General features: G+C 31.4%; 1 protein-coding gene and 1 long non-coding RNA gene across 6 annotated transcripts; one reads left to right on the forward strand and one right to left on the reverse strand.

Moving 5' to 3' along the window:
- Positions 1–6,653: 6,653 nt before the first annotated feature.
- Positions 6,654–10,372, reverse strand: LOC115709352 (uncharacterized). Of its 4 annotated transcripts, none has more exons than XR_009686971.1 (3): positions 10,214–10,365; positions 7,954–8,055; positions 6,654–6,862 (listed from the first exon to the last, which is right to left on the reverse strand). It is a non-coding gene; the product is annotated as an uncharacterized LOC115709352 (long non-coding RNA). The 4 variants fall into 4 exon arrangements; XR_004010228.2 differs by lacking the exon at positions 6,654–6,862 and adding an exon at positions 9,450–9,544 and having other exon boundaries at positions 7,677–8,055; positions 10,214–10,372; XR_004010227.2 differs by lacking the exon at positions 6,654–6,862 and adding an exon at positions 9,450–9,544 and having other exon boundaries at positions 7,677–8,055; positions 10,173–10,296.
- A 153-nt stretch (positions 10,373–10,525) lies between these two features.
- LOC115709350 (DNA mismatch repair protein MSH2) lies at positions 10,526–19,449 on the forward strand. Of its 2 annotated transcripts, XM_030637436.2 has the most exons (13): positions 10,526–10,749; positions 10,858–10,907; positions 11,578–11,610; positions 12,493–13,566; positions 14,116–14,670; positions 14,750–14,860; positions 14,967–15,056; positions 15,153–15,224; positions 15,838–15,948; positions 16,426–16,552; positions 16,812–17,014; positions 17,552–17,704; positions 18,779–19,449. In XM_030637436.2, exons 1-13 carry the CDS (start codon positions 10,701–10,703, stop codon positions 18,977–18,979), a joined length of 2,829 nt encoding a protein of 942 aa, XP_030493296.2. In that variant the 5' UTR covers positions 10,526–10,700; the 3' UTR covers positions 18,980–19,449. The 2 variants fall into 2 exon arrangements, with proteins under 2 accessions (XP_030493296.2, XP_030493297.2); XM_030637437.2 differs by lacking the exons at positions 10,526–10,749; positions 10,858–10,907 and adding an exon at positions 10,958–11,101.
- The last annotated feature ends 441 nt before the right edge of the window (positions 19,450–19,890 follow it).

Here is a 19,890-nt window from a genome sequence, read left to right on the forward strand (position 1 = left end):
TCCGAATTCAGGTGTGCCGGTCAACCTGAGTTGAACGAACTGCACGGCGATTTACAGGCTCTTAAACCATAACAATCACAACACTATTAAGTGATACGCTAAATCACTTCCCGGGGACTTAACTAGAAACTAAAAGTTTCCCTATCGATAAAAAGCATGGCAATACCCCAAATAACACAGAAACGAGAAAAACTAGGGTTCCTGAAAATCCTCCAACCGGCAGACCGGTTGCACAACTGAAATTCCGGTTCTGGGAATTCCTGAATCCCATCCAGAATTCCGGTTGCACATCCTGAATCGCAAGAATCACCAAAAATTCCACAACTCAATCAAATCAAACCCAAACCAAACCAAACCTTCCAGACCTGTTCTATATACCCCAAAGAACATAACCAAAGCATCAAAACAACCCAGAACACACAGATACTAAAAATGCCATGTGAGCTCCAAGCTTTGAGTTCAAAACTCAAACTTGGCTAAAGCTCACCCACAAGCATCAAAACCAGTTTAAATCTACTCAATCATACATATAATAACTTATGAAAACACTGGAAATCGACCCCAACAAACACAGCAACAAAACTCCCAATTTCACTTTGAAAAACTATAGCTTTTGAACCAAAAAATTCTCAAACTAGAACAAGGGTAACAAGCATGCATGAAACCTACATTAATCCATTCAATTCAAGCATAAAAACACAGAAACAACCTAGAACTACAGCAGCAACAACATCTTTAAAGTTAAACATGCAACTACCAACATTTCATAATTTTCAAGAATTTTAAAGAGAGGAAGAGAAAGAGCTAACCTAGCTTGAATTGAACACAACAACACTTGAAATCTCAAGGAAGAAGGAGCAAATCCTAGCTGCTCAAAGGGGCCGAAAAATAGAGAGAGAATTTGAGAGAAAAAGATTTTTCTTTTAACTTTGGTTTTTCTCAACTTTCAAGCTTTGAATAAAATGAAAGTAAATGCATAAATGAATCCTTATTTCAGCCAAACAAATGCCACATAATCACATATTTTTTCCAATTACTAAGTCCACTAAAGGACAAAATAACAATGGGGCAAAATGACCATTTTGCCCCTCCACACTAAAATAACATAAAGGGCACTAAAGGGGTATTTTTGGGAAATTCTAAATTCTCGGCCAATCCCGACATTCCCAATGTCTAAATATACCGTCCCACAATACTAACATACTAAGTTGTGATTTTATTGAGCCAAACACCGAGTTCCATGATACCAGGCACCGGAAATGCAAAATTATGAAATTCACTATATGACATAAAATGCATTTCAAAATTCAATAATAGCAGTATAAATAATTATTTAAATATCTATAAATAATTTTCATAATCAATCATAATTAACTGCTGATTTCCAAATTAAACAAAGCGGTCTTTACAATAGTTTTCTAAAATAAAAGAAGGTTTGGGTATTGTTTTCTATTTTCTATTTTTTATTTTGGAAATTATGATTTTTAGAAATGGGAACAGAAAATATATTTTTTGCAATTTTTAAAATATACAAGACGCATTTGGTTAATGCTTTCTAAAAACTTTTTAGTATTTTTTTTACTAAATTGAATATAAGATACAACTTTAATATTCCAGACCTCATAATGAACCCCACCCATAACCCACCTTGACCTCGACATGGACCCAAGACTTAGACTTGGGCCCGAATCTAAACTCAGACTTGATCTCAAACTCGAACCCCTACCCAAACCCTAGACCAGACTCAGACCCAAACCCAGATCTTGGACCTGACCCTGGGCATGACCCAGACCTCGGTCTGTGCCATGGCCCTAGACTCGAGTATATGAGAGAAAATATTTAAAAAAATATTTTAAACAAAAAAGTAAAAGTTATTTTTGAAATAGAAAATAATATTTTGATGTTTTCTTATTTTTACTTTTTTTTAACTGATAAGAAAACTATTTTTAAAAAAATTTAGCAAAACACCCCTTATTATCTTTTAAAAACAATTTTTTGTTTTTAAAAATTGAAAACAAATTTTTTAGTTATTAAGTCACATTCCCAAAGTCACGAAAGAATAATTTTGAGAACACAATAAAATATTATTTTCTATTTTAAAAAATAATTAGATTTTTTGTCAATATTTTTTCTCTAATTTATCTCACATCGGTGTCTCAAAGTATATATTGAAGTGGTTTTTTTTTTTTTTTGTTTTAAAAAATGAAAATTGTATTTAGAAAATATTAACTAAACACGTATTTTATTTTTAGATTTTATTTTTTTGTGCATTTTTAAAAATAAATGAAATACAATGCCAAACAAATCCTACATATTTTGGATTTCCAAAAAATATTTTATAATTTTTCTACATTGTGAAATGGTCTTATCATTAATTAAGACAAAAATAAGATAATTGTTAAAGGGTACTATTGGTGCCTAGCACCTTCTTTAGTGTCATACTACTATTATTGTAATTAAATAGTGGGTCCTATAGAACTTAGGAAAATAAGTTTTAGGAAATATCACTAACCAATCATAAGGTAACACCTATAAAAAGTGTTGGGTACTACTGGTGCCCAATAGCAATCCTTTAAAATTAATGTTCACCTACTATATAATTGATTTAGGAATTTTTTTTACATAAAAAGTCATTATGTTGTACTCTATTTGTTTTGGCAACAATAAGAGCTTTTCATTCAGTATTTTTTGATATTTGTGTACGTTGTACTTATTTAAAATTACCTATAAATTTTAAAAAAAATATTTATAGTGCAGAAAATAAAGTTGACAAAGAGTTGCTAACTACGCGTCTAAAAAAATGAGTAACGTGCAATAAAATAATTAAATCTTATTTTCGGTACCACAAACAATTTAATTTTTTTTAAAAAAATTCATAGTCACCATCATAATTTGGAATAGAAAACTCTATTAGATATCAAAACAGATAAAAAAAATCTACCAAAAGAGTAAGTACGTATATAACAATTGATTTATATATGAATTTTAAAATTGTCAATTTTTTATTTGCTAAACAAATATAGGAGATGATCATGCACGGTGCAAATCCCTTTTCTCCTCTTTCGATATCTTAGACAATTCTAGAGATTATGTGTCCGCTAGAGATACTCTTATAGTTCATTTGACATATACAAAATTATCAAAATTGATGTTATGATCGTTAATATTAAAAAATAAATTATGATTTATTTTCTTAACTCGTAATTAGTTCTGTAAAATTTGTTAAAAACCTATTTGCCTTGTATTCTTGAGCTGTACATCTTTTCTACTCTTGTCTGTGAACTATGAGACTTAAATATCTATGTATGTAGACACGTGGCTGTTAAACCCTAGCTAGAGACAAGGACAATTATTTCACAAAAGGAGCATATTACTGTATACATCTGAGGCCTGCACTCTCACAGCCAATACTCCTTTGACTGGGATCTCTCTCTCTCTCTCTAAGTTTATTTATTTATTCTTTTAAAGTCGCTTTCGCTGAAAAGAGAAACAACTTCTCTCCCTTTCCCTCCCCATTCTCTCTCTCCATCTATCTATCTAGTCTATCAACTATGTTAGAATGTTGTTGAGTGAGTTCCATCCCCATGCGTGCTTATCTGTTTAGCTTTTTTTTCCAACTCTCTCTCTCTCTCTCGTTGTCAAGGTCTCAAGCAAGAGTGGTTACTTGTGTTTGTGCTTGTGCTTGTGCTTGTACTTGCCACTGGCCTATTATAAAGAGAGCTAAGAGCCTTCTCCATACTTGCTCTATCCAATCACCAATGTCCAATAATTATTGTAAAAGAAGAAAAAAATGATACATCTCATCTTTTGTGAAAATGGTAATAGTCCAATATACAATTGAAAGCCTTGTACTGTATACATTAATTCCTAATTTCCTTGGTCTTTGCTGTTCTCTTACCAATTTTCTTTTCCATATATGCATGCCGCTCTTATACGCACTTACATCTCTCTCTCTCTCTCTCTCTCATCACCAATATGTCTGTCTGTCTTTATCTCTCTCTCTCTCTCTCTCTAGAGGGGCTTTGGTCTCTTCAGGCTGACATAATTAGGAGGACCACATATAATATATATATATATATATTATATGGCAATGCTGCGGTTGTACCTATGGTTGCTATCAAGGGAGGATTAGATAACTATGAAAGAAAGAAAGGGGTGATGAATGTACCACAACACATTAGAGTGGGTGACAATGAGAGCATATATTACCAAAAATATATAAAAAATAATAATAATCTCTAATTGAAAGAAGAAAAAAAGTCATCTTTACTGTACTACTGCTTTCATTTTTTTCCAATTGGTTGATGAGTAGCTCTTAGCTGCCTTAGTACTACTACTGCTACTACTTCTTCACTTAATAATATCTATTTTGTGGTTGAAATTTAGAAGCCTTTTAAAGAGTAGTAGTACTAGTACTTCCCATCTTAAAACAGAATAATAATAATAATAATAATAATAATAATAATAATAAGTCACCTTTTTCCGTTACTTAATTATTCTCCATTTATCGATTCTAGATGTGTAGTTTTGGGGGATGGACTGTTTCCCCGGTAAGGCAAGCCTTAGGGGTGATGAATCTCTGCTCCATAATTTTTTCTGCAGATATATTTACAATATACTAGGTGATTGTTACGTGCCAAGCCACGTAGTGTTAGTTTTATTTAATATTTTAGTTTTTTATTTTAATTAATCATTAAAATAGTATAATTATTTGAACGATTTGTTTTATAAAAATAAAATATGTGTCAGTATATTTAATAAGTAAAACATAGTTGTGTTATAATAATGTATGTTATTAATAGTAAAATGTACATTAATCTTCTAATTGAAAAAAGTTCTATTATCTCATTTCATATTTAATAATAGCTACACAACTATATATTTATAGAGTTTCACATTCTTTGCAAATTATTAATAAGCACCAATAATATTTTCATATTCTAATATTTTTCAACCTTCTCCTCTTGGTGGTAAAATTAAAAATAAAACTAAAAATAAGCACAAACATATAAGGTAAATACTAATTACAGTCCATTATTATTTTTCAAATTATTATTTTTTTAAGCTCAAGCCCAAAAATCTCTAAGCCAACACAATCAATCTTCTTTTATATTATCTTTTCTAGATATTTTATCTATATTTTTCTTTTTTAAAAAATAAATAAAAAAATTATTAATATTCTCCCAAGATAGGTTTGTTAGAGAGATATGTGGCTAAGATGATTTTTTTAATTTAAAAAGAGATTATTAATATTTAAAAGATTGTTTATTTAAAAAATTATTTAATTTTTTGGGTTTAATTATTGGGTTTATTTTTTAACGGAAGATCAAACCTAATCGTTAAATTTAACAGAATATTCTTTTATTTTTAAGTATATTCTGTTAAACCAAGAAATGCCGTTAGATAGGCACTTTTAATATATAAAGATACATATATGGTTAATTAAGTTTTTTATTCTTTAATTTTGTTCAAATTATATTTCTTTTTTTTTAATTTTTCAAGCTTTTAAAAATTTTGTCTAATTTCTTTCAATTTTATTAATATGGTCATTGTCCATGTATTAAATCCTACTTTTAAATTTTGATAGCTACTAAATCATGCCGCTTAATTTTGAAAAGTATAAAATTGTGCCCCCTAATTATTTTCATTCATGTCAGACTTTGTTTAATAAAATAAAATAAAAATCCTTAAATTCAATAATTTTAATAGTTTGAAGGAAATTTTAACAATATAAAAAATTCAAAACATCATTTAATACATATCAAAATTTATGAGTAAATATATATATAAATTCTTTTAAGACTCGTCCCTTTATGACATTGACATTTTTTTTTTACCGTAAGTTTTTAATTAATTAGTTACATATTTTTAGGAGGTGGGGTAGTATATTTTAGTTTCTTTGGTAAATAATTTTACATGAGGATCTGAGGCAGAAAGGAGAAAAGTCTATCTATTGCTTTACCACTGATGAGAATATATATCTTTACGAGTTATGATATCCAACCAACCAGGTGTGTTAGGAGAGGACCATCTAATGATGTGGGCCTTAATTACTCATTTCAATATCAATCATTATAATTTGCCTTTCTTTCCGGGGGTGAATTTTATAGATTAATTAAGTTTCTAGTTACTTATTTTCGCTTATCCAAGGGAAAGGAAATAGAAATTAAAAGGTACATACTACATATATATAGTCCATTGCCTCAACAAGTAGAAGATATTCCCAACACAGATTGTGTGGAAGACATTAAGCCATAAGCAAAGTATATGTGATCAGAAATGTTATTGGTGTGACATCAACCATATGTATTGTTTTTAGGGTGTACCTTCTGAGAGCTTGATGGGCAAGCTAGTTATGACTCTCAGCCTGTGGTTGTTCTTGAGACCTGAATATTTATTTATTTATTTATTTTTGAAGTGGCTTCTCATAGTCTGAAAAGCTCTTTTTAGGTCCATTTTTGAAAGTATTATACTATACATATATTATTATTATATTCCGCTATATTGTATATTTCATCAGTTGCAACTTTGAATGTATGCTTAATGCATAATCATTTTTAATGTTACTCTTTTACAACTTTTCATTTTGTCTACAAAGTTCTCTGTGAGACATACTTTTTCTTGATGATAAATTATAGATGATGTCCGACATATGCGTTGGTGCTTCAAAACCTCTAGAATAGGATCCAATAGTTATGCTTCCAAATAGATATTTACATAAATTGGCTGTCTGATATAAAAAGTATATATATATATATATATATATATATATATTAAGCAAACTAACAATGTGGAAGTTAGGTGAGTGTCCGATTCATCATTTGGATCGACCGTTTTTGGTTTTTGCTTCCCTACATATCTCCTGCGCCACAAAAAGTGAATTAAGGTGGTTATGAATTGTCTCCAAGTATTTGTTAGCATTTGCTGTTAACCAAAAATTCACTCATTTCATAGCGTTTAATTAAAGGAAAAAAAAGCGGAAAATTATAATCCATCTAATTATGGATATATAATATCTTTCTGCAATGTGTAATATGTATATATATATATATATATATATATATAATATTATGAGTATGTGGCTCTAGTTGCAGGGATGCTATGTATTAAGAATATGTGCAATCGGGCTACAGAAGTGTTTATTTGGACGCTATTTGATTAGTTCGATCGTTCAATATTTTTAACTTTTCTGCAATAAAGCTTTAAAAATTCTGTAGAGCCTTTTTTTTTTTTTTTTTTTTGTATATCCAGAATTACAGCAGCTTGTATAGCATTTAATCAGCCGTGCCATGATAGATTGGCTAGTCGTTGTGTTATAGAACGAACAAATTTCATAGTGCTTTCACAAGAATATTATATTTCATACATATTAACCAAAGCCACAATTAGTTCACTCTTATATTTATATTACTATACCAATTCTCATTTTCAACAATCACATTTTTCTGAAGGAAATGAAAGGTTTCACATGAAGATATTTGATATTCTGGTCACTGGAAAACTATATCTACATCTGGGTCAAGATTAAATAACTAAAAAGAATGGTAAACGAATTAAATAGGTTTTGTCAGTGTAGCTAAATAAACACAATTAATAGAATCATTTCCGAACTATGGCCGCGACTGATCGAGATTCTTTTCTCCTCATATATTTCTGTCGCGCATTTATTATTGATGAAATTAAACATTATGTTAAAACTCAAATTCTTGAATAAAGCTACTCCGTATACATTTGCTCATGAAAATCAATATATATATTTATATGCTTTTATAAATATCTATTACTTGGTCCTAATCTGACTACATATAGCAATTATCTCTATGTGTCTTTTACTTTCTATATGCTTACGCAAGGGTTTATATTTATAGATCAGGATCAATATATATGTCTGCTTATATTGTCGATTTGGCTTTTTACAACCGTGCATGGATGGCCATGTAAGCCAATTCTTACCTCTTCTCTCTTGATCGTATACGCATGTACTCCTCTGGTTTGTGGTTGGTTTCGATTTTCTATCAAATTGGTTTGAGTTGCACATGACTTGATTTATTTCATCTGTGTTTTAACCAAATCATATCATAGGATTAAACAAGTCAGTTTCTAAAGTATAATACTTATAATTAAATAAAATTCAAGCATTTTATTGAGTTAGAAACTCATCACGCACTACTATAGTAAATTTCCTAGCTAATATAACATTGCAGTTGGAGGTGGATTGCACTTCCAATAATTTTTCTACTCTATCTTGTACCTCAACAAAACCTTAGACTATCTCTCATAGATGATCTAATATCTGTACTAAAATTTAGTATAAAAAATGAGTTTATACAATATTTGACTTACTATTTATATTTGTGTTTCAACGCACAAAATATAAAATTTTAAAAAATTAATTATATTAATAGTCATTTAATATAAATTTTATTAAGAATATATCAAAATTATTTTTTTTTATTCTTTTATTATTTATAAAAATAGTAAATAAAGAATGTAACTTTCATAAAAGTCAATGAATCATAATAATTAATAATATTATAAAGTAAATAAAAAAAGTATTATTTATTGTAGGTTAAATTTGACACAACTTTTAACATTTATTAAATTCAACACATTTTTTTAAAAGGGCATTGCTATTATTTAGTTGGACCAATAGCGATATTGACACATAAGACTATAAGAGGGTGCTAGATACCATTAATGCCCTTTAGCATTTCTCTTTTTAAAACACTATTAGAATAATAATTTTTCTTTAAGTGTATTAAAATATAATAATTACCACACATAAATAATAAAATATTATATATTATATCATATTCTTTATACATTTCTCAACATCATTTATATAAGATAGTTACCACACATAAATAATAAAATATTATATATTATATCTTATATTTTTAATTAAACACTTAAGAGTACCATATAAAATAATGAAATATTATACACTAAAACCTAAAAATTTTGTAGTTATATTTAACTAGACTGCAGAGGTAAATTTTATAGTTATTATAATATCTCATCTATTGTATGTGCTATTTTGACACTTTTTTTGAACTCTTAGCTATATATTTTTTTTAGCATTGTAATGACATGAGCTATTGTAAGTGCTATAATGATAGATTTAAAAAGATATTAGCTTATCATAATATATTTTTATATTATATGCATTTTCAAAATTTTTAAAAAAATTATAAAATTGACTATAATAAAATAAAAAATAATTCATACAATTACATTTTACATCATGATATTGGGGCAGTCAACAGAACCAACAGCAGCTAAAAATGCAATCACAATTCGAAAGGCAACTTTGTAATAACTTGATATGAGAAAAAACTGGCTTAAGCAGAGTGAGAACCTTCTGCTTTTAGTAACTAAAGGTTTGTAAGGAGTAAGAAGCAAAAGAATCTGAAGGAGTTGTTGAATCTAGCACATAGAATAGAAATTACCTACGGCAGAGTTTGATCTCATTTGGTGGTAAGCAGTTTCTTCCATAATTATTTCCAGATATTTACTTCACTGCAAATTTGGGTGATTTTGTGACCTAATTTTGAAGTATCTTTTTAAAAGCCAAATACACGTATAATATAATAGCATATTTGTTGGGCTAGTGATTGGATTCTCAGGCTAACCAATCCACATATATAAAAAGTGGTAATATATATAAATATATATATAACAGAATGTATATCTGCATAACAAGAGCTTATTAATTACTTCAGATATCATTCATCAACTAATAAGTGCATGAAAATAGAACAAACGAAACTTGATCTCTCCTAATCAGTAAAGAAGAAGAAGAAGAAGAAGAAAGAAAAGACCTCTTAAGCTAGCAAATTACATTATGTCCTAACCAAGCTGAAACAGAGCCAGCTTCAATTAACAAATACAATATAAAACCTAAACCATAGAGGACATTTTACATGAGTTAATTTCATTTTCAACAGAATAAAATCGAAAAGATACATAAAAATAATAAAACTAAATCAACAGAAGTAAGGTTTATGAAGATTGAAGACAACTTTGTATATATTACTTTCCCATTTCCATGCTAATTTTTCCATTAGCTAAAGCAAACAAATCAAACTATTTCGTTTGTACTGGTCACGCATGATCTATTTCATCCATTTAAAATTTGAAAATAAAATTAAAGGTTAAAAAAAAGCAAATACCTAGATGAGAAGAGGTAGGGTTAATTTTTTTTTCTTTTTACCTAGTTTGAACCCTGGAAGAAACCTGAGCTCTGCTCCAGACACTTCAAATGCTTTCGGCCATTATTACTCATCGACGACTCCATGCCTAGGGTTCATAGGTGTGGTGTTCTTTTTCCGTACGGTACGTAAAAAGTTTTTTGGCAAGAGGACAAAGGAAAAAAAGTGTCGGGAAGAGGCGTTGGGCGGGAAACATTAATGGGCTGGGCTTTCAGGGTGAACCTCACGGTCCATGGGCCAAGCTCGGTAGGCCCGATTTGTCAAAGCTGAGATGAGAGTAGTCACGCGTGGGTTGTGGCGCGTGGATCCACGAACCAACTCCCAGTCCCATCCCAATGGAGTCTTTCCCGCCAATAACTTCTGTGACTGTGTGTACTGTGTAGACATATGTGTACCTAAATATCTTTCCAGTATAAATAATACAAACTCTTCGCCTGTTCTGTTACTTAGGGTAAAATTTGCATTCCCTACAACTTAACCCTAAAGAAGATGACTCAGAATTTTGAGGATCAGAACAAGCTTCCTGAGCTCAAACTAGGTATGACACGAAAACCCTAGTTCCTCATTCTGATTTTTGATAAACAATATATTTAGGTATATTGAACTGTCAAATCACTTATTTATACGCTTGTTAATGTTTTAAAAGATGCTAAGCAAGCTCAAGGGTTCCTCTCATTCTACAAGAGACTGCCTCAAGTGAGTTATTTCTCTTTATTCTTAGTTAATGGCTGTGTTCTATTCTTAGTTAAGATTATGAAATTTGATTTATGTTTTCTGTTTGGGGTCTGAGACTGAGAGGAAATGGAGGCAAGGGAAAGAAAGTTTGAGTTTTGATGGCTATTTTTTTGGGGGGTTTTCATGAGGGAAACTATATTCGGCTGAATTATATGGTAATACTGGAGCCCAGTTATGAATGGAATTTAATATTTTGGCATTATTAGTGGTCATCTGTTGCTCTTGTTATGATAAAGAGATATATAGTACATCAAATTATCAAATGGAGGAAAAGATAAAAAGAACATTTTACTGACTAATTTAAATTTAGTTTCTGTCTGGTTAATAATAAAATTGTATATTTTGATGTTTAACTAAAGCGAAGGGTTTTCTTTCCTCGTTTGTTCTCATTTTTCTATGTGATAATCAAACACTGGTTTAGGCTTCCTTTGACTAATTGATTATCTTTCTAAAAGCAAAACTGACAGAAGTTATCTAAAAGAATGGTAATTTGAAGCCTTTTTCTTTCCGTATCAGCTGTTCTGAAATGGGATTATTGTTTGGGTACACACAAATGACAGGATTATAAAAATTTGGTGGTCATACGTCTTTATTTTTTGTTTTCTTATTTTGTTTCTCTTTTCTCTTGCAGGACGCAAGAGCAATTCGGTTCTTTGATCGTCGGGTCAGTTAATATTTAATCCTATTTCTTTTTTCATCTCCTCTTTCCTATTGCGGTTTATATTTGAATGGTTTTCCTTGTATTCCAACTCTTATCTGTACCTTAGTTATTAGTTTTCTTTACTGTCTTGTTTTAGTTTTTCATGAAAGCTCACACTATTGTTTATTTTCTACTTTCGACTACCAAATTATCTAAGAATTGTTTATGTTTTTCTTAACAGGAGTGGAGATGATTGATATTTACTTAAAAGTACCTTTTGACTTTGAAACTTTTTCATGTGCATATCTGTATGTAGTGTCATTGAGTTTGTCTCCATTTCCTTGATGTCTTCTAATATTTTATTGTATTTCGTTGCCTATTTAGTGTAAGATATCACATTCCATTTAAATGATAACGGGTTATGTTGCTGTTACTATTTCATTGCTTTGATGACTAATCACAATAGTGTATCGGCCACAAGCATGCAGTGCTTGTCATTAGTATTGACCAAAAACTAGCTTAAGTGTTTTGCACTGGAACTGTAATTTAGAATTTTGTGTCAGATAGAAGCATGTTTAGTAGGTATATAGGCATGCAGTCTAATCATATCTATTATGAGTTCTTGAAGTTGTTAGTTTGTATTTTTTTTTCTGGTTGTGTACGCTCTCTCACTCTCTGTCATGATATGCAGCTGCTCTATTCATTATAAAATTCATTACTTTCAACATACAACTACAATGTCTTACATTTCTTTATGAAATTCCTGGCTCTAGTGTTCATTCATGGTTCTTGAATTTACAAAAATATGGTCCTAGTGATTTTCTTAACTACTTTTGCATATTTCGTCTTAGTTTCTATGTGCATAACTAGTGCTTGTTTTAAAATAAACTTGCAAAAACTGTGCAGGATTACTATACTGCTCATGGCGAAAATGCAACTTTTATTGCGAAGACCTTCTACCACACTACCACAGCACTGCGACAATTGGGTAGTGGTTCAGAAAGCCTCTCCAGTGTAAGTGTAAGTAGAAATATGTTTGAAACAATTGTCCGTGATCTTCTTTTGGAGAGAACAAACCATGCTGTTGAGCTCTACGAGGGTAGTGGCTCAAATTGGAGACTGGTGAAAAGTGGAACCCCAGGGAATATCAGTAGCTTTGAAGATATTTTATTTGCCAACAATGAGATGCAAGATACCCCTGTTGTTGTTGCACTAGTGCCTAATTTTCGTGAAAATAGCTGCACTATTGGGTTGGGTTATGTTGATCTTACTAAACGAGTGCTTGGGCTTGCTGAGTTTCTTGATGATAGCCATTTTACGAACGTCGAATCAGCTTTGGTTGCTCTTGGTTGCAAGGAATGTCTTTTGCCTTTAGAAAGTGGAAAATCCAGTGAAATCAAGACTTTGTATGATTCATTGACTAGATGTGGGGTGATGTTAACTGAGAGAAAGAAGGCTGATTTTAAGATGAGGGATTTGGTGCAGGATCTTGGCAGGCTCGTCAAAGGTTCTATTGAGCCAGTTCGAGATTTAGTATCTGGATTTGAATTTGCACCTTGTGCTTTGGGAGCACTGCTGTCATATGCAGATCTTCTGGCAGATGAGAGCAATTATGGAAATTATTCTATCCGAAGATACAATCTTGATAGCTACATGAGATTGGATTCTGCTGCTATGAGAGCTCTTAATGTCCTGGAAAGTAAAACAGACGCAAACAAAAATTTCAGTTTATTTGGACTAATGAATAGAACGTGTACTGCTGGAATGGGAAAAAGACTGCTGAATATGTGGTTGAAACAGCCTTTGATAGATGTAAATGAAATTAATACCAGGCTTGATTTAGTACAGGCATTTGTTGAGGATCCTGCACTTCGCCAAGATTTAAGGCAACATCTTAAGAGAATCTCAGATATTGAGCGACTGGTGAACAATCTTGAGAAGAAAAGGGCTGGTTTACAGCATATCGTTAAACTTTACCAGGTTGAGTCTTTAGTATTTTTTTCCCTTTCTATTTTGGTTTTAAGTATTTTGTTTTACGCTTGTTGGAGTTAGATGAATGTGTTGGCTAACAATCTTCCGCTTACTCTTTCTTTGATCTGTTGTTCTGTCTGCTTGTATTTATGATGTTCATCTATATAATTTGTGTGTAAAGTACTAAACACTCTTCATGAACACACTGAATGTGAAATGAGGATTTTTTTTATTTACTTATTTGAATGCTACATTCGGATTTTCTTTCAGCTGTGGATATCGTATACTTTTTTATTCTCCTCCCTCTTAACCTTACAATATTTGGAGATCAAGAAACTAAATCAATTGGTATGTTGGTTTTCCAAGAATTTGACTGTGTGAGAAGAAACCACATATTTGCTCATTAGAGCTGCACCTCTTAGTTGTCTTTTCTTATAACGAGTGACATGAATAGTTCTTTATTTTCCATGAATGTGTAATGTTTCTTCTTGTAATTCTGTTTATGTATTTTTCTTGAAATCTCTTCATCATAATATGATTATTGTTCACCTATTGCAGTCGTGTATAAGACTTCCATTCATTAAGAGTGCTCTAGAACAGTATGATGGTCAATTTTCTTCTCTGGTGAAGGAGAAGTACCTGGATCCTCTTGAGATATGTTCTGATGAAGATCACCTGAATAAGTTTGTTGCTTTGGTGGAAGTTTCTGTTGACCTTGATCAACTAGAAAATGGGGAATACATGATATCATCTAGTTATGACCCTGCACTATCTGCATTGAGAGATGAACAAGAATCACTAGATCGAGAAATTAGCGATTTGCATAAAGTTACTGCCAATGATCTTGATCTGCCTGTAGATAAAGCTTTAAAATTAGATAAAAGCACACAGTTTGGACATGTATTTAGGATTACGAAGAAGGAAGAGCCAAAAATAAGAAAAAAGCTTACGACCCAATTTATTGTCCTTGAAACCCGAAAGGATGGAGTCAAGTTTACTAACACAAAACTTAAGAAGCTGGGAGACAAGTACCAGAAGGTGCTTGAGGAGTACAAGAATTGTCAGAAAGAACTAGTTAGCCGTGTAGTTCAAACAGCAGCCACTTTCTCTGAGGTAGTTATACTTAAACTTCCAGTTTTTTATCCTTAAAACTTTACTTTTGCTTTGGATTAAAGGAATTTCAAACATACAGGTGTTCGGGTCTTTAGCTGCTTTGCTTTCTGAAATAGATGTCTTGCTGAGCTTTGCGGATTTAGCGTCTTCTTGTCCATCTCCCTACACTAGACCAGAAATCACTACATCGGTAACCGATTACTAATAATTATTTAATGTTGACTCTTCAATTCCTCTTTTTCTTCTCATGGAAAATGGTTTTGAGACTTTTCCTTTTTTCTCCATTTAACAAACAGGATGAGGGTGATATCATATTGCAAGGGAGTAGACACCCTTGTGTTGAAGCCCAGGACTGGGTGAACTTTATACCAAATGATTGTGAACTAGTGAGTATTCATGCAAAGGAAATATAAATATCTCTTTCCAGATTTTTAAATTAAATTGTTGAAGTCCTTACCGTTTTCATTTCATCCCTTAATCAGATGAGGGGTAAAAGTTGGTTCCAGATCATTACAGGACCTAATATGGGTGGGAAATCCACATTTATTCGGCAGGTGTGGTTTTGGTAATTTAGTTATGTTGCTCTTTTCTACAGATTATGTTGATTTATATTCAAGTGTCCTTGTATTGGTCACAAACAAATTACTTGGAGGTAAATCTCTTTGTATTATTGCATGCCCTGATACCTTGACCCATGTGTACTATTTTAAAATAAAGAAAGAAAGAAATAAAATAAGTGCATTTCCAATGGAGATGCAAAGCTAAATATAACTCTGTAAAAGATATACTTCAATTCAATAGCGTGCTTGGTGATGAATGTGAGACTACATTTGTTATGTGCTAAATTATTTGTATCACTGTAAATGTACTACTTTTTCATTTACTTTTATGTCATTTTTATCATTTTATTAGTATATTTAGCAATAGCTTAAATTATGAACTATGTATTATTTTTTTTATTGTTTTATATAATAAAATTAATGATAAAGCTATTATTTTTGATGAAAATATTAATTAAACATTAAATTTTGCATCAAGTTTTGTAATGTTAAAAATTGATGCAAATATATTACAAAATAATTTTTGTGTTAAATATAACACAATTTTTAGGAGATGGTCTAATAAGTCAAAGATCTTACAATCGTTTTTCTTTTGTCCTTGCATAAGGTTGGCGTAAACGTATTGATGGCTCAAGTTGGCTGTTTTGTTCCATGTGACAAAGCTTGCATTTCTGTTCGTGATTGCATTTTTGCTCGTGTTGGTGCTGGTGACTGCCAAGTAAGACCAATTTTATATTCTCTTGGAAGTTTCAACTCCCTCAAAATGTACTGTATTATTTCAACTTTCTTTCTTAGTTTCCACTTGAAAAACAATAGATGTGGCTTCTCATTTCTGGATCAGGTGAATATACAACATTGTTCAACTTTCAATCCATCATATTTACGATCCAATTTTATGTACTGAGCTTAACAGACATTAACCTGCCATTTTACTGACATCACCCGGAAAAGCATTTTAGGCTTTTAGCTAAAATGTGCTGGGTAGGTTAAAACTGATGATATCACAACATTACCGCTTTTATGCTCTCATTTCTTTGTATATAATATTACTTGCTGACTCTTCATAAATAACTGCTTTATTTTATTAATTATTTAAGAAAATATATTTTTTTTCTTTTCTTGTTTTCTGAATAAAAGTATTATACATCTTATTTTCTAGCGAGATGTTGATTAACTGTGTTCCTTATCTTGTTAGCTACGTGGGGTGTCTACGTTTATGCAAGAGATGCTAGAGACTGCGTCTATTTTGAAAGGTGCTACAGAGAAGTCATTGATAATCATTGATGAGTTGGGCAGGGGAACATCAACTTATGATGGCTTTGGTTGGTTCTCTCTATCAAAAGTTGTTGTTGTTGTTATTATTATTATTAGTATTAGATCTAAGGAATATTCATGTTACATCCGCATGCAATGGATCAAATTTGCATTTTCTTAAAAAATGACTCATACTAAGAAAATGTTTCCATTGGTTTCAAGAAGTGTTTGAATAGTCATATTGATCTTCTTGTCATATGTGTCATTAAACTATTTATATCTTAAAACTTGATTTAATTGTACTCTCGTTTTTACTCTGGTTCTCAGGTTTGGCTTGGGCCATTTGTGAACACCTTGTTGAAGTGATTAAGGCACCTACTTTGTTTGCGACCCACTTTCATGAACTAACTGCATTGGCTCATGAAAGTGCTGATCGTGAACCTAACATCAAGCCTATTGTTGGTGTAGCAAACTTTCATGTTAGTGCACACATTGACTCGTCAACTCGAAAGTTGACCATGCTGTACAAGGTGATGACTTAACTATCCCTAGGTTCTTCTTCTTCTTCGTATTATTATTATTATTATTATTATTATTATTATTATTATTATTATTATTATTATTATTATTATTATTATTATTATTATTTAATGCATTTTCTGGATTATAAAGACATTTATTAAACCTTCTCTGAGTGTGTGTTTTTTAAGGTAAAAATGTGACTAACAAAATATATATATTTTTGTGCCTGGAGTTAATATTATTACCGAAGAAGCAGAAAAATATGAAGAATAGCTATTAATAAATGAATGTGGAAAAGTTTATAGAAGCTTATATGATAGGGAGCGTAAAGGCAATTACTGAAGTGAATTATGGTATAAAATTTTAGTTAGAATTATTATTACAAGGAATATCAATTAATCTTTTTATCTGCTCCCAACCCTCACCCCTTAAACAAAACAAAAACAAAGCAAGTCTTTCTATAATCTGTTTTTTCATTTTAATCAACTTGCTTTGTTGCATTTGTACCTTTGTCAAGTACTGAGCTACTTTCTTGTGGCCATCAGGTAGAGCCAGGAGCTTGTGATCAAAGTTTTGGTATTCATGTTGCCGAATTTGCAAATTTTCCTGAGACTGTAGTGGCACTTGCTAGAGAAAAGGCTTCTGAATTGGAAGACTTCTCACCCACTTCAGTTGTTTCAAATGATTCTACACTTGAGGTACCGTCTATGGAGCTATTTGCAACATTGCTATAATGACCAACGTATTTTTAACCTCGCATTAGTATTTGCCAATTCTTAACATAGATAGTCACCATATTCCCGTTCAAAGAACTAATAAATGAAGAAAGGCTGATAAACTCCAAATGAATTTGCAATTTTCACTTACGATTAATCATATCACTCAGATCTTAGATACAATTGCATCTTTACTTAAATTACAAATTCAATATTCTCTTGGTACATTGTTGGAAGATCACTTGCTCATAAGTAGGTGGTGAATCAACACTAGTATGTTACTTTTCCTTCATACAAAAATGGGGGTGCATAATTGTCTTTCTGTACCTGTACATGATTGGTAGACATAAAATAAGATAGCTTTAACTGGAGTAAATTTTTACTATGAATCTGAATTCAAACACATACTAATTCTATATAGGAAGGTAATAATTTTCTCCCATCTGATGCTTTGTAACTTTCAAAGAAAAAGTTAACAAACAAGCCTTCCATTAAGATCTTGTAAAACAAATCTCTATTTTACATTAGCTACATTGTTGCTCTACATCTGTAGATGCTTCAAAATATTTTTTTTATCGAGTTTTTATTAATTTTTCTCTTTACTTTTTAAACAAAATTATATGAACTGAATAAAGATATTAAAAGCAATATAATATTGAAATGAAGTGAAAAAAAAAATATGGAGAATGATGCACACACAGTCACCTCCCTATAAGCTCAAATCAGAAATAGCCAAGCCATAGAGTAGAAGTTGAAAATTTGGTATTATTGATGAATGAAAGACAATTACAAAATCTCTTTCCTAGATTTTCGAGACAGTCAGGTAAACACTTCCTTTGACTAGGGTTGCCACATCAGCAGTTATATGTACACTTAGTTTTATTTTTTTTTGTTTTTATTTCTTCTAGAATACAATTTAAGTGGCAGTGGTACTGGTGGTGTAACAGAGAACCTGATTTATGGTATATTTTATACAGAAAACGTAGTTTTGGACCTTTGGTAATGTGTTTTGAAGGACAGAGTAACTAATTGGTGTGTGTGCAATATGATTTATAGGTGGGATCAAAGCGCAAGAGAGAGTGTGATTCCGATGATGTCTCTCAAGGTGCTGCTCGTGCTCACCAGTTTCTGAAGGAATTCTATGATTTGCCAATGGAGAAAATGAATGTAAGGCAGGTTTTAGAGAAAATCAGCAAGATGAAAGATGACTTGAAAAAGGATGCGGTGAACTCTAAATGGCTCCAACAGCTAATCTAGATGTGATCTTGAATTATATGTAAACCTGTGGTCTTGAAGCATAGGTAGCCGTTATTCTCTGATTTTGACCTTTTTGTAAAGCTTATCCTGTAAATGAGTCATTTCCATGGAAGTGCATCCAGTCTCTACCCCAGTTTTGTGGCTATATGGAGTCCCAGTTGAAACATGAGACTGCAGCCTACTTTAGCTGACTGGATTTCTTACTTTAGAAAGCTAGCTAGTTAAATGTGCTGAGGCTGACATTATAGCCTATGTCTTTCTTCTTCTTTGTCTTCTTGTATGAAAAAGGGAGCTTCCGGGGAGAGTTAAATGTGCCCATTATAGCTATGGTTTTTCGTGGAAGTAAATTATACTTTTCCTAAGAGTATTAGTGATAATTGTGTCCTTTTACTCGTGTTATTTCCTCTTCTAAACCTACCTTTCTTGTCTTGTTGACTGAAAGTTATTTTACGTCAGGATTATTAGTGTGATTCAGCTTTCTTATTATATCATAGGATCATAATGTTTAATATTATCTCTTTATTACAAGTTTTCAAGTGTCAATTATTAACAACAAACTTCGAAATAATGTTGAAATTTCAAACAGAAGGAATTCTTTTAGGTAGTAATAGAAAGCTGATACAACTAATATGGTAGAATTCACTCCCACAAGCTAGTTTAAGAGAAAAGGGTGTCAGAGTAGTTATATAATATATACTGTAATTCCATACTTCAATGTGGGATCCTAACAATACGCTCCTCTTTTAGAGCCGGTGTCTATGATGGCTCATAATATAGTGGCCGACTCTGAACTCAATTGATACGGACTACACCAACAGTTGTGATGAAACTCGATACCAATTATGGCAGCCTCTAAGAATTCTCGAAACTTGGATGTGGAACCGCAACCCAATGCTTAGTTAAGCATGAAC

This window comes from Cannabis sativa, chromosome 3, assembly GCF_029168945.1.
Source record: "Cannabis sativa cultivar Pink pepper isolate KNU-18-1 chromosome 3, ASM2916894v1, whole genome shotgun sequence".
In the NCBI taxonomy this organism is placed as follows: domain Eukaryota; kingdom Viridiplantae; phylum Streptophyta; class Magnoliopsida; order Rosales; family Cannabaceae; genus Cannabis; species Cannabis sativa.

Coding starts and splice junctions, on each gene's coding strand:
- LOC115709350 (XM_030637436.2), top strand. CDS start 10,701: ATGACTCAGAATTTTGAGGATCAGAACAAGCTTCCTGAGCTCAAACTA. Junction 11,611..12,492: donor TTCGGTTCTTTGATCGTCGG/GTCAGTTAATAT, acceptor AAAACTGTGCAG/GATTACTATACTGCTCATGG. Junction 14,861..14,966: donor GACCAGAAATCACTACATCG/GTAACCGATTAC, acceptor TTTAACAAACAG/GATGAGGGTGATATCATATT.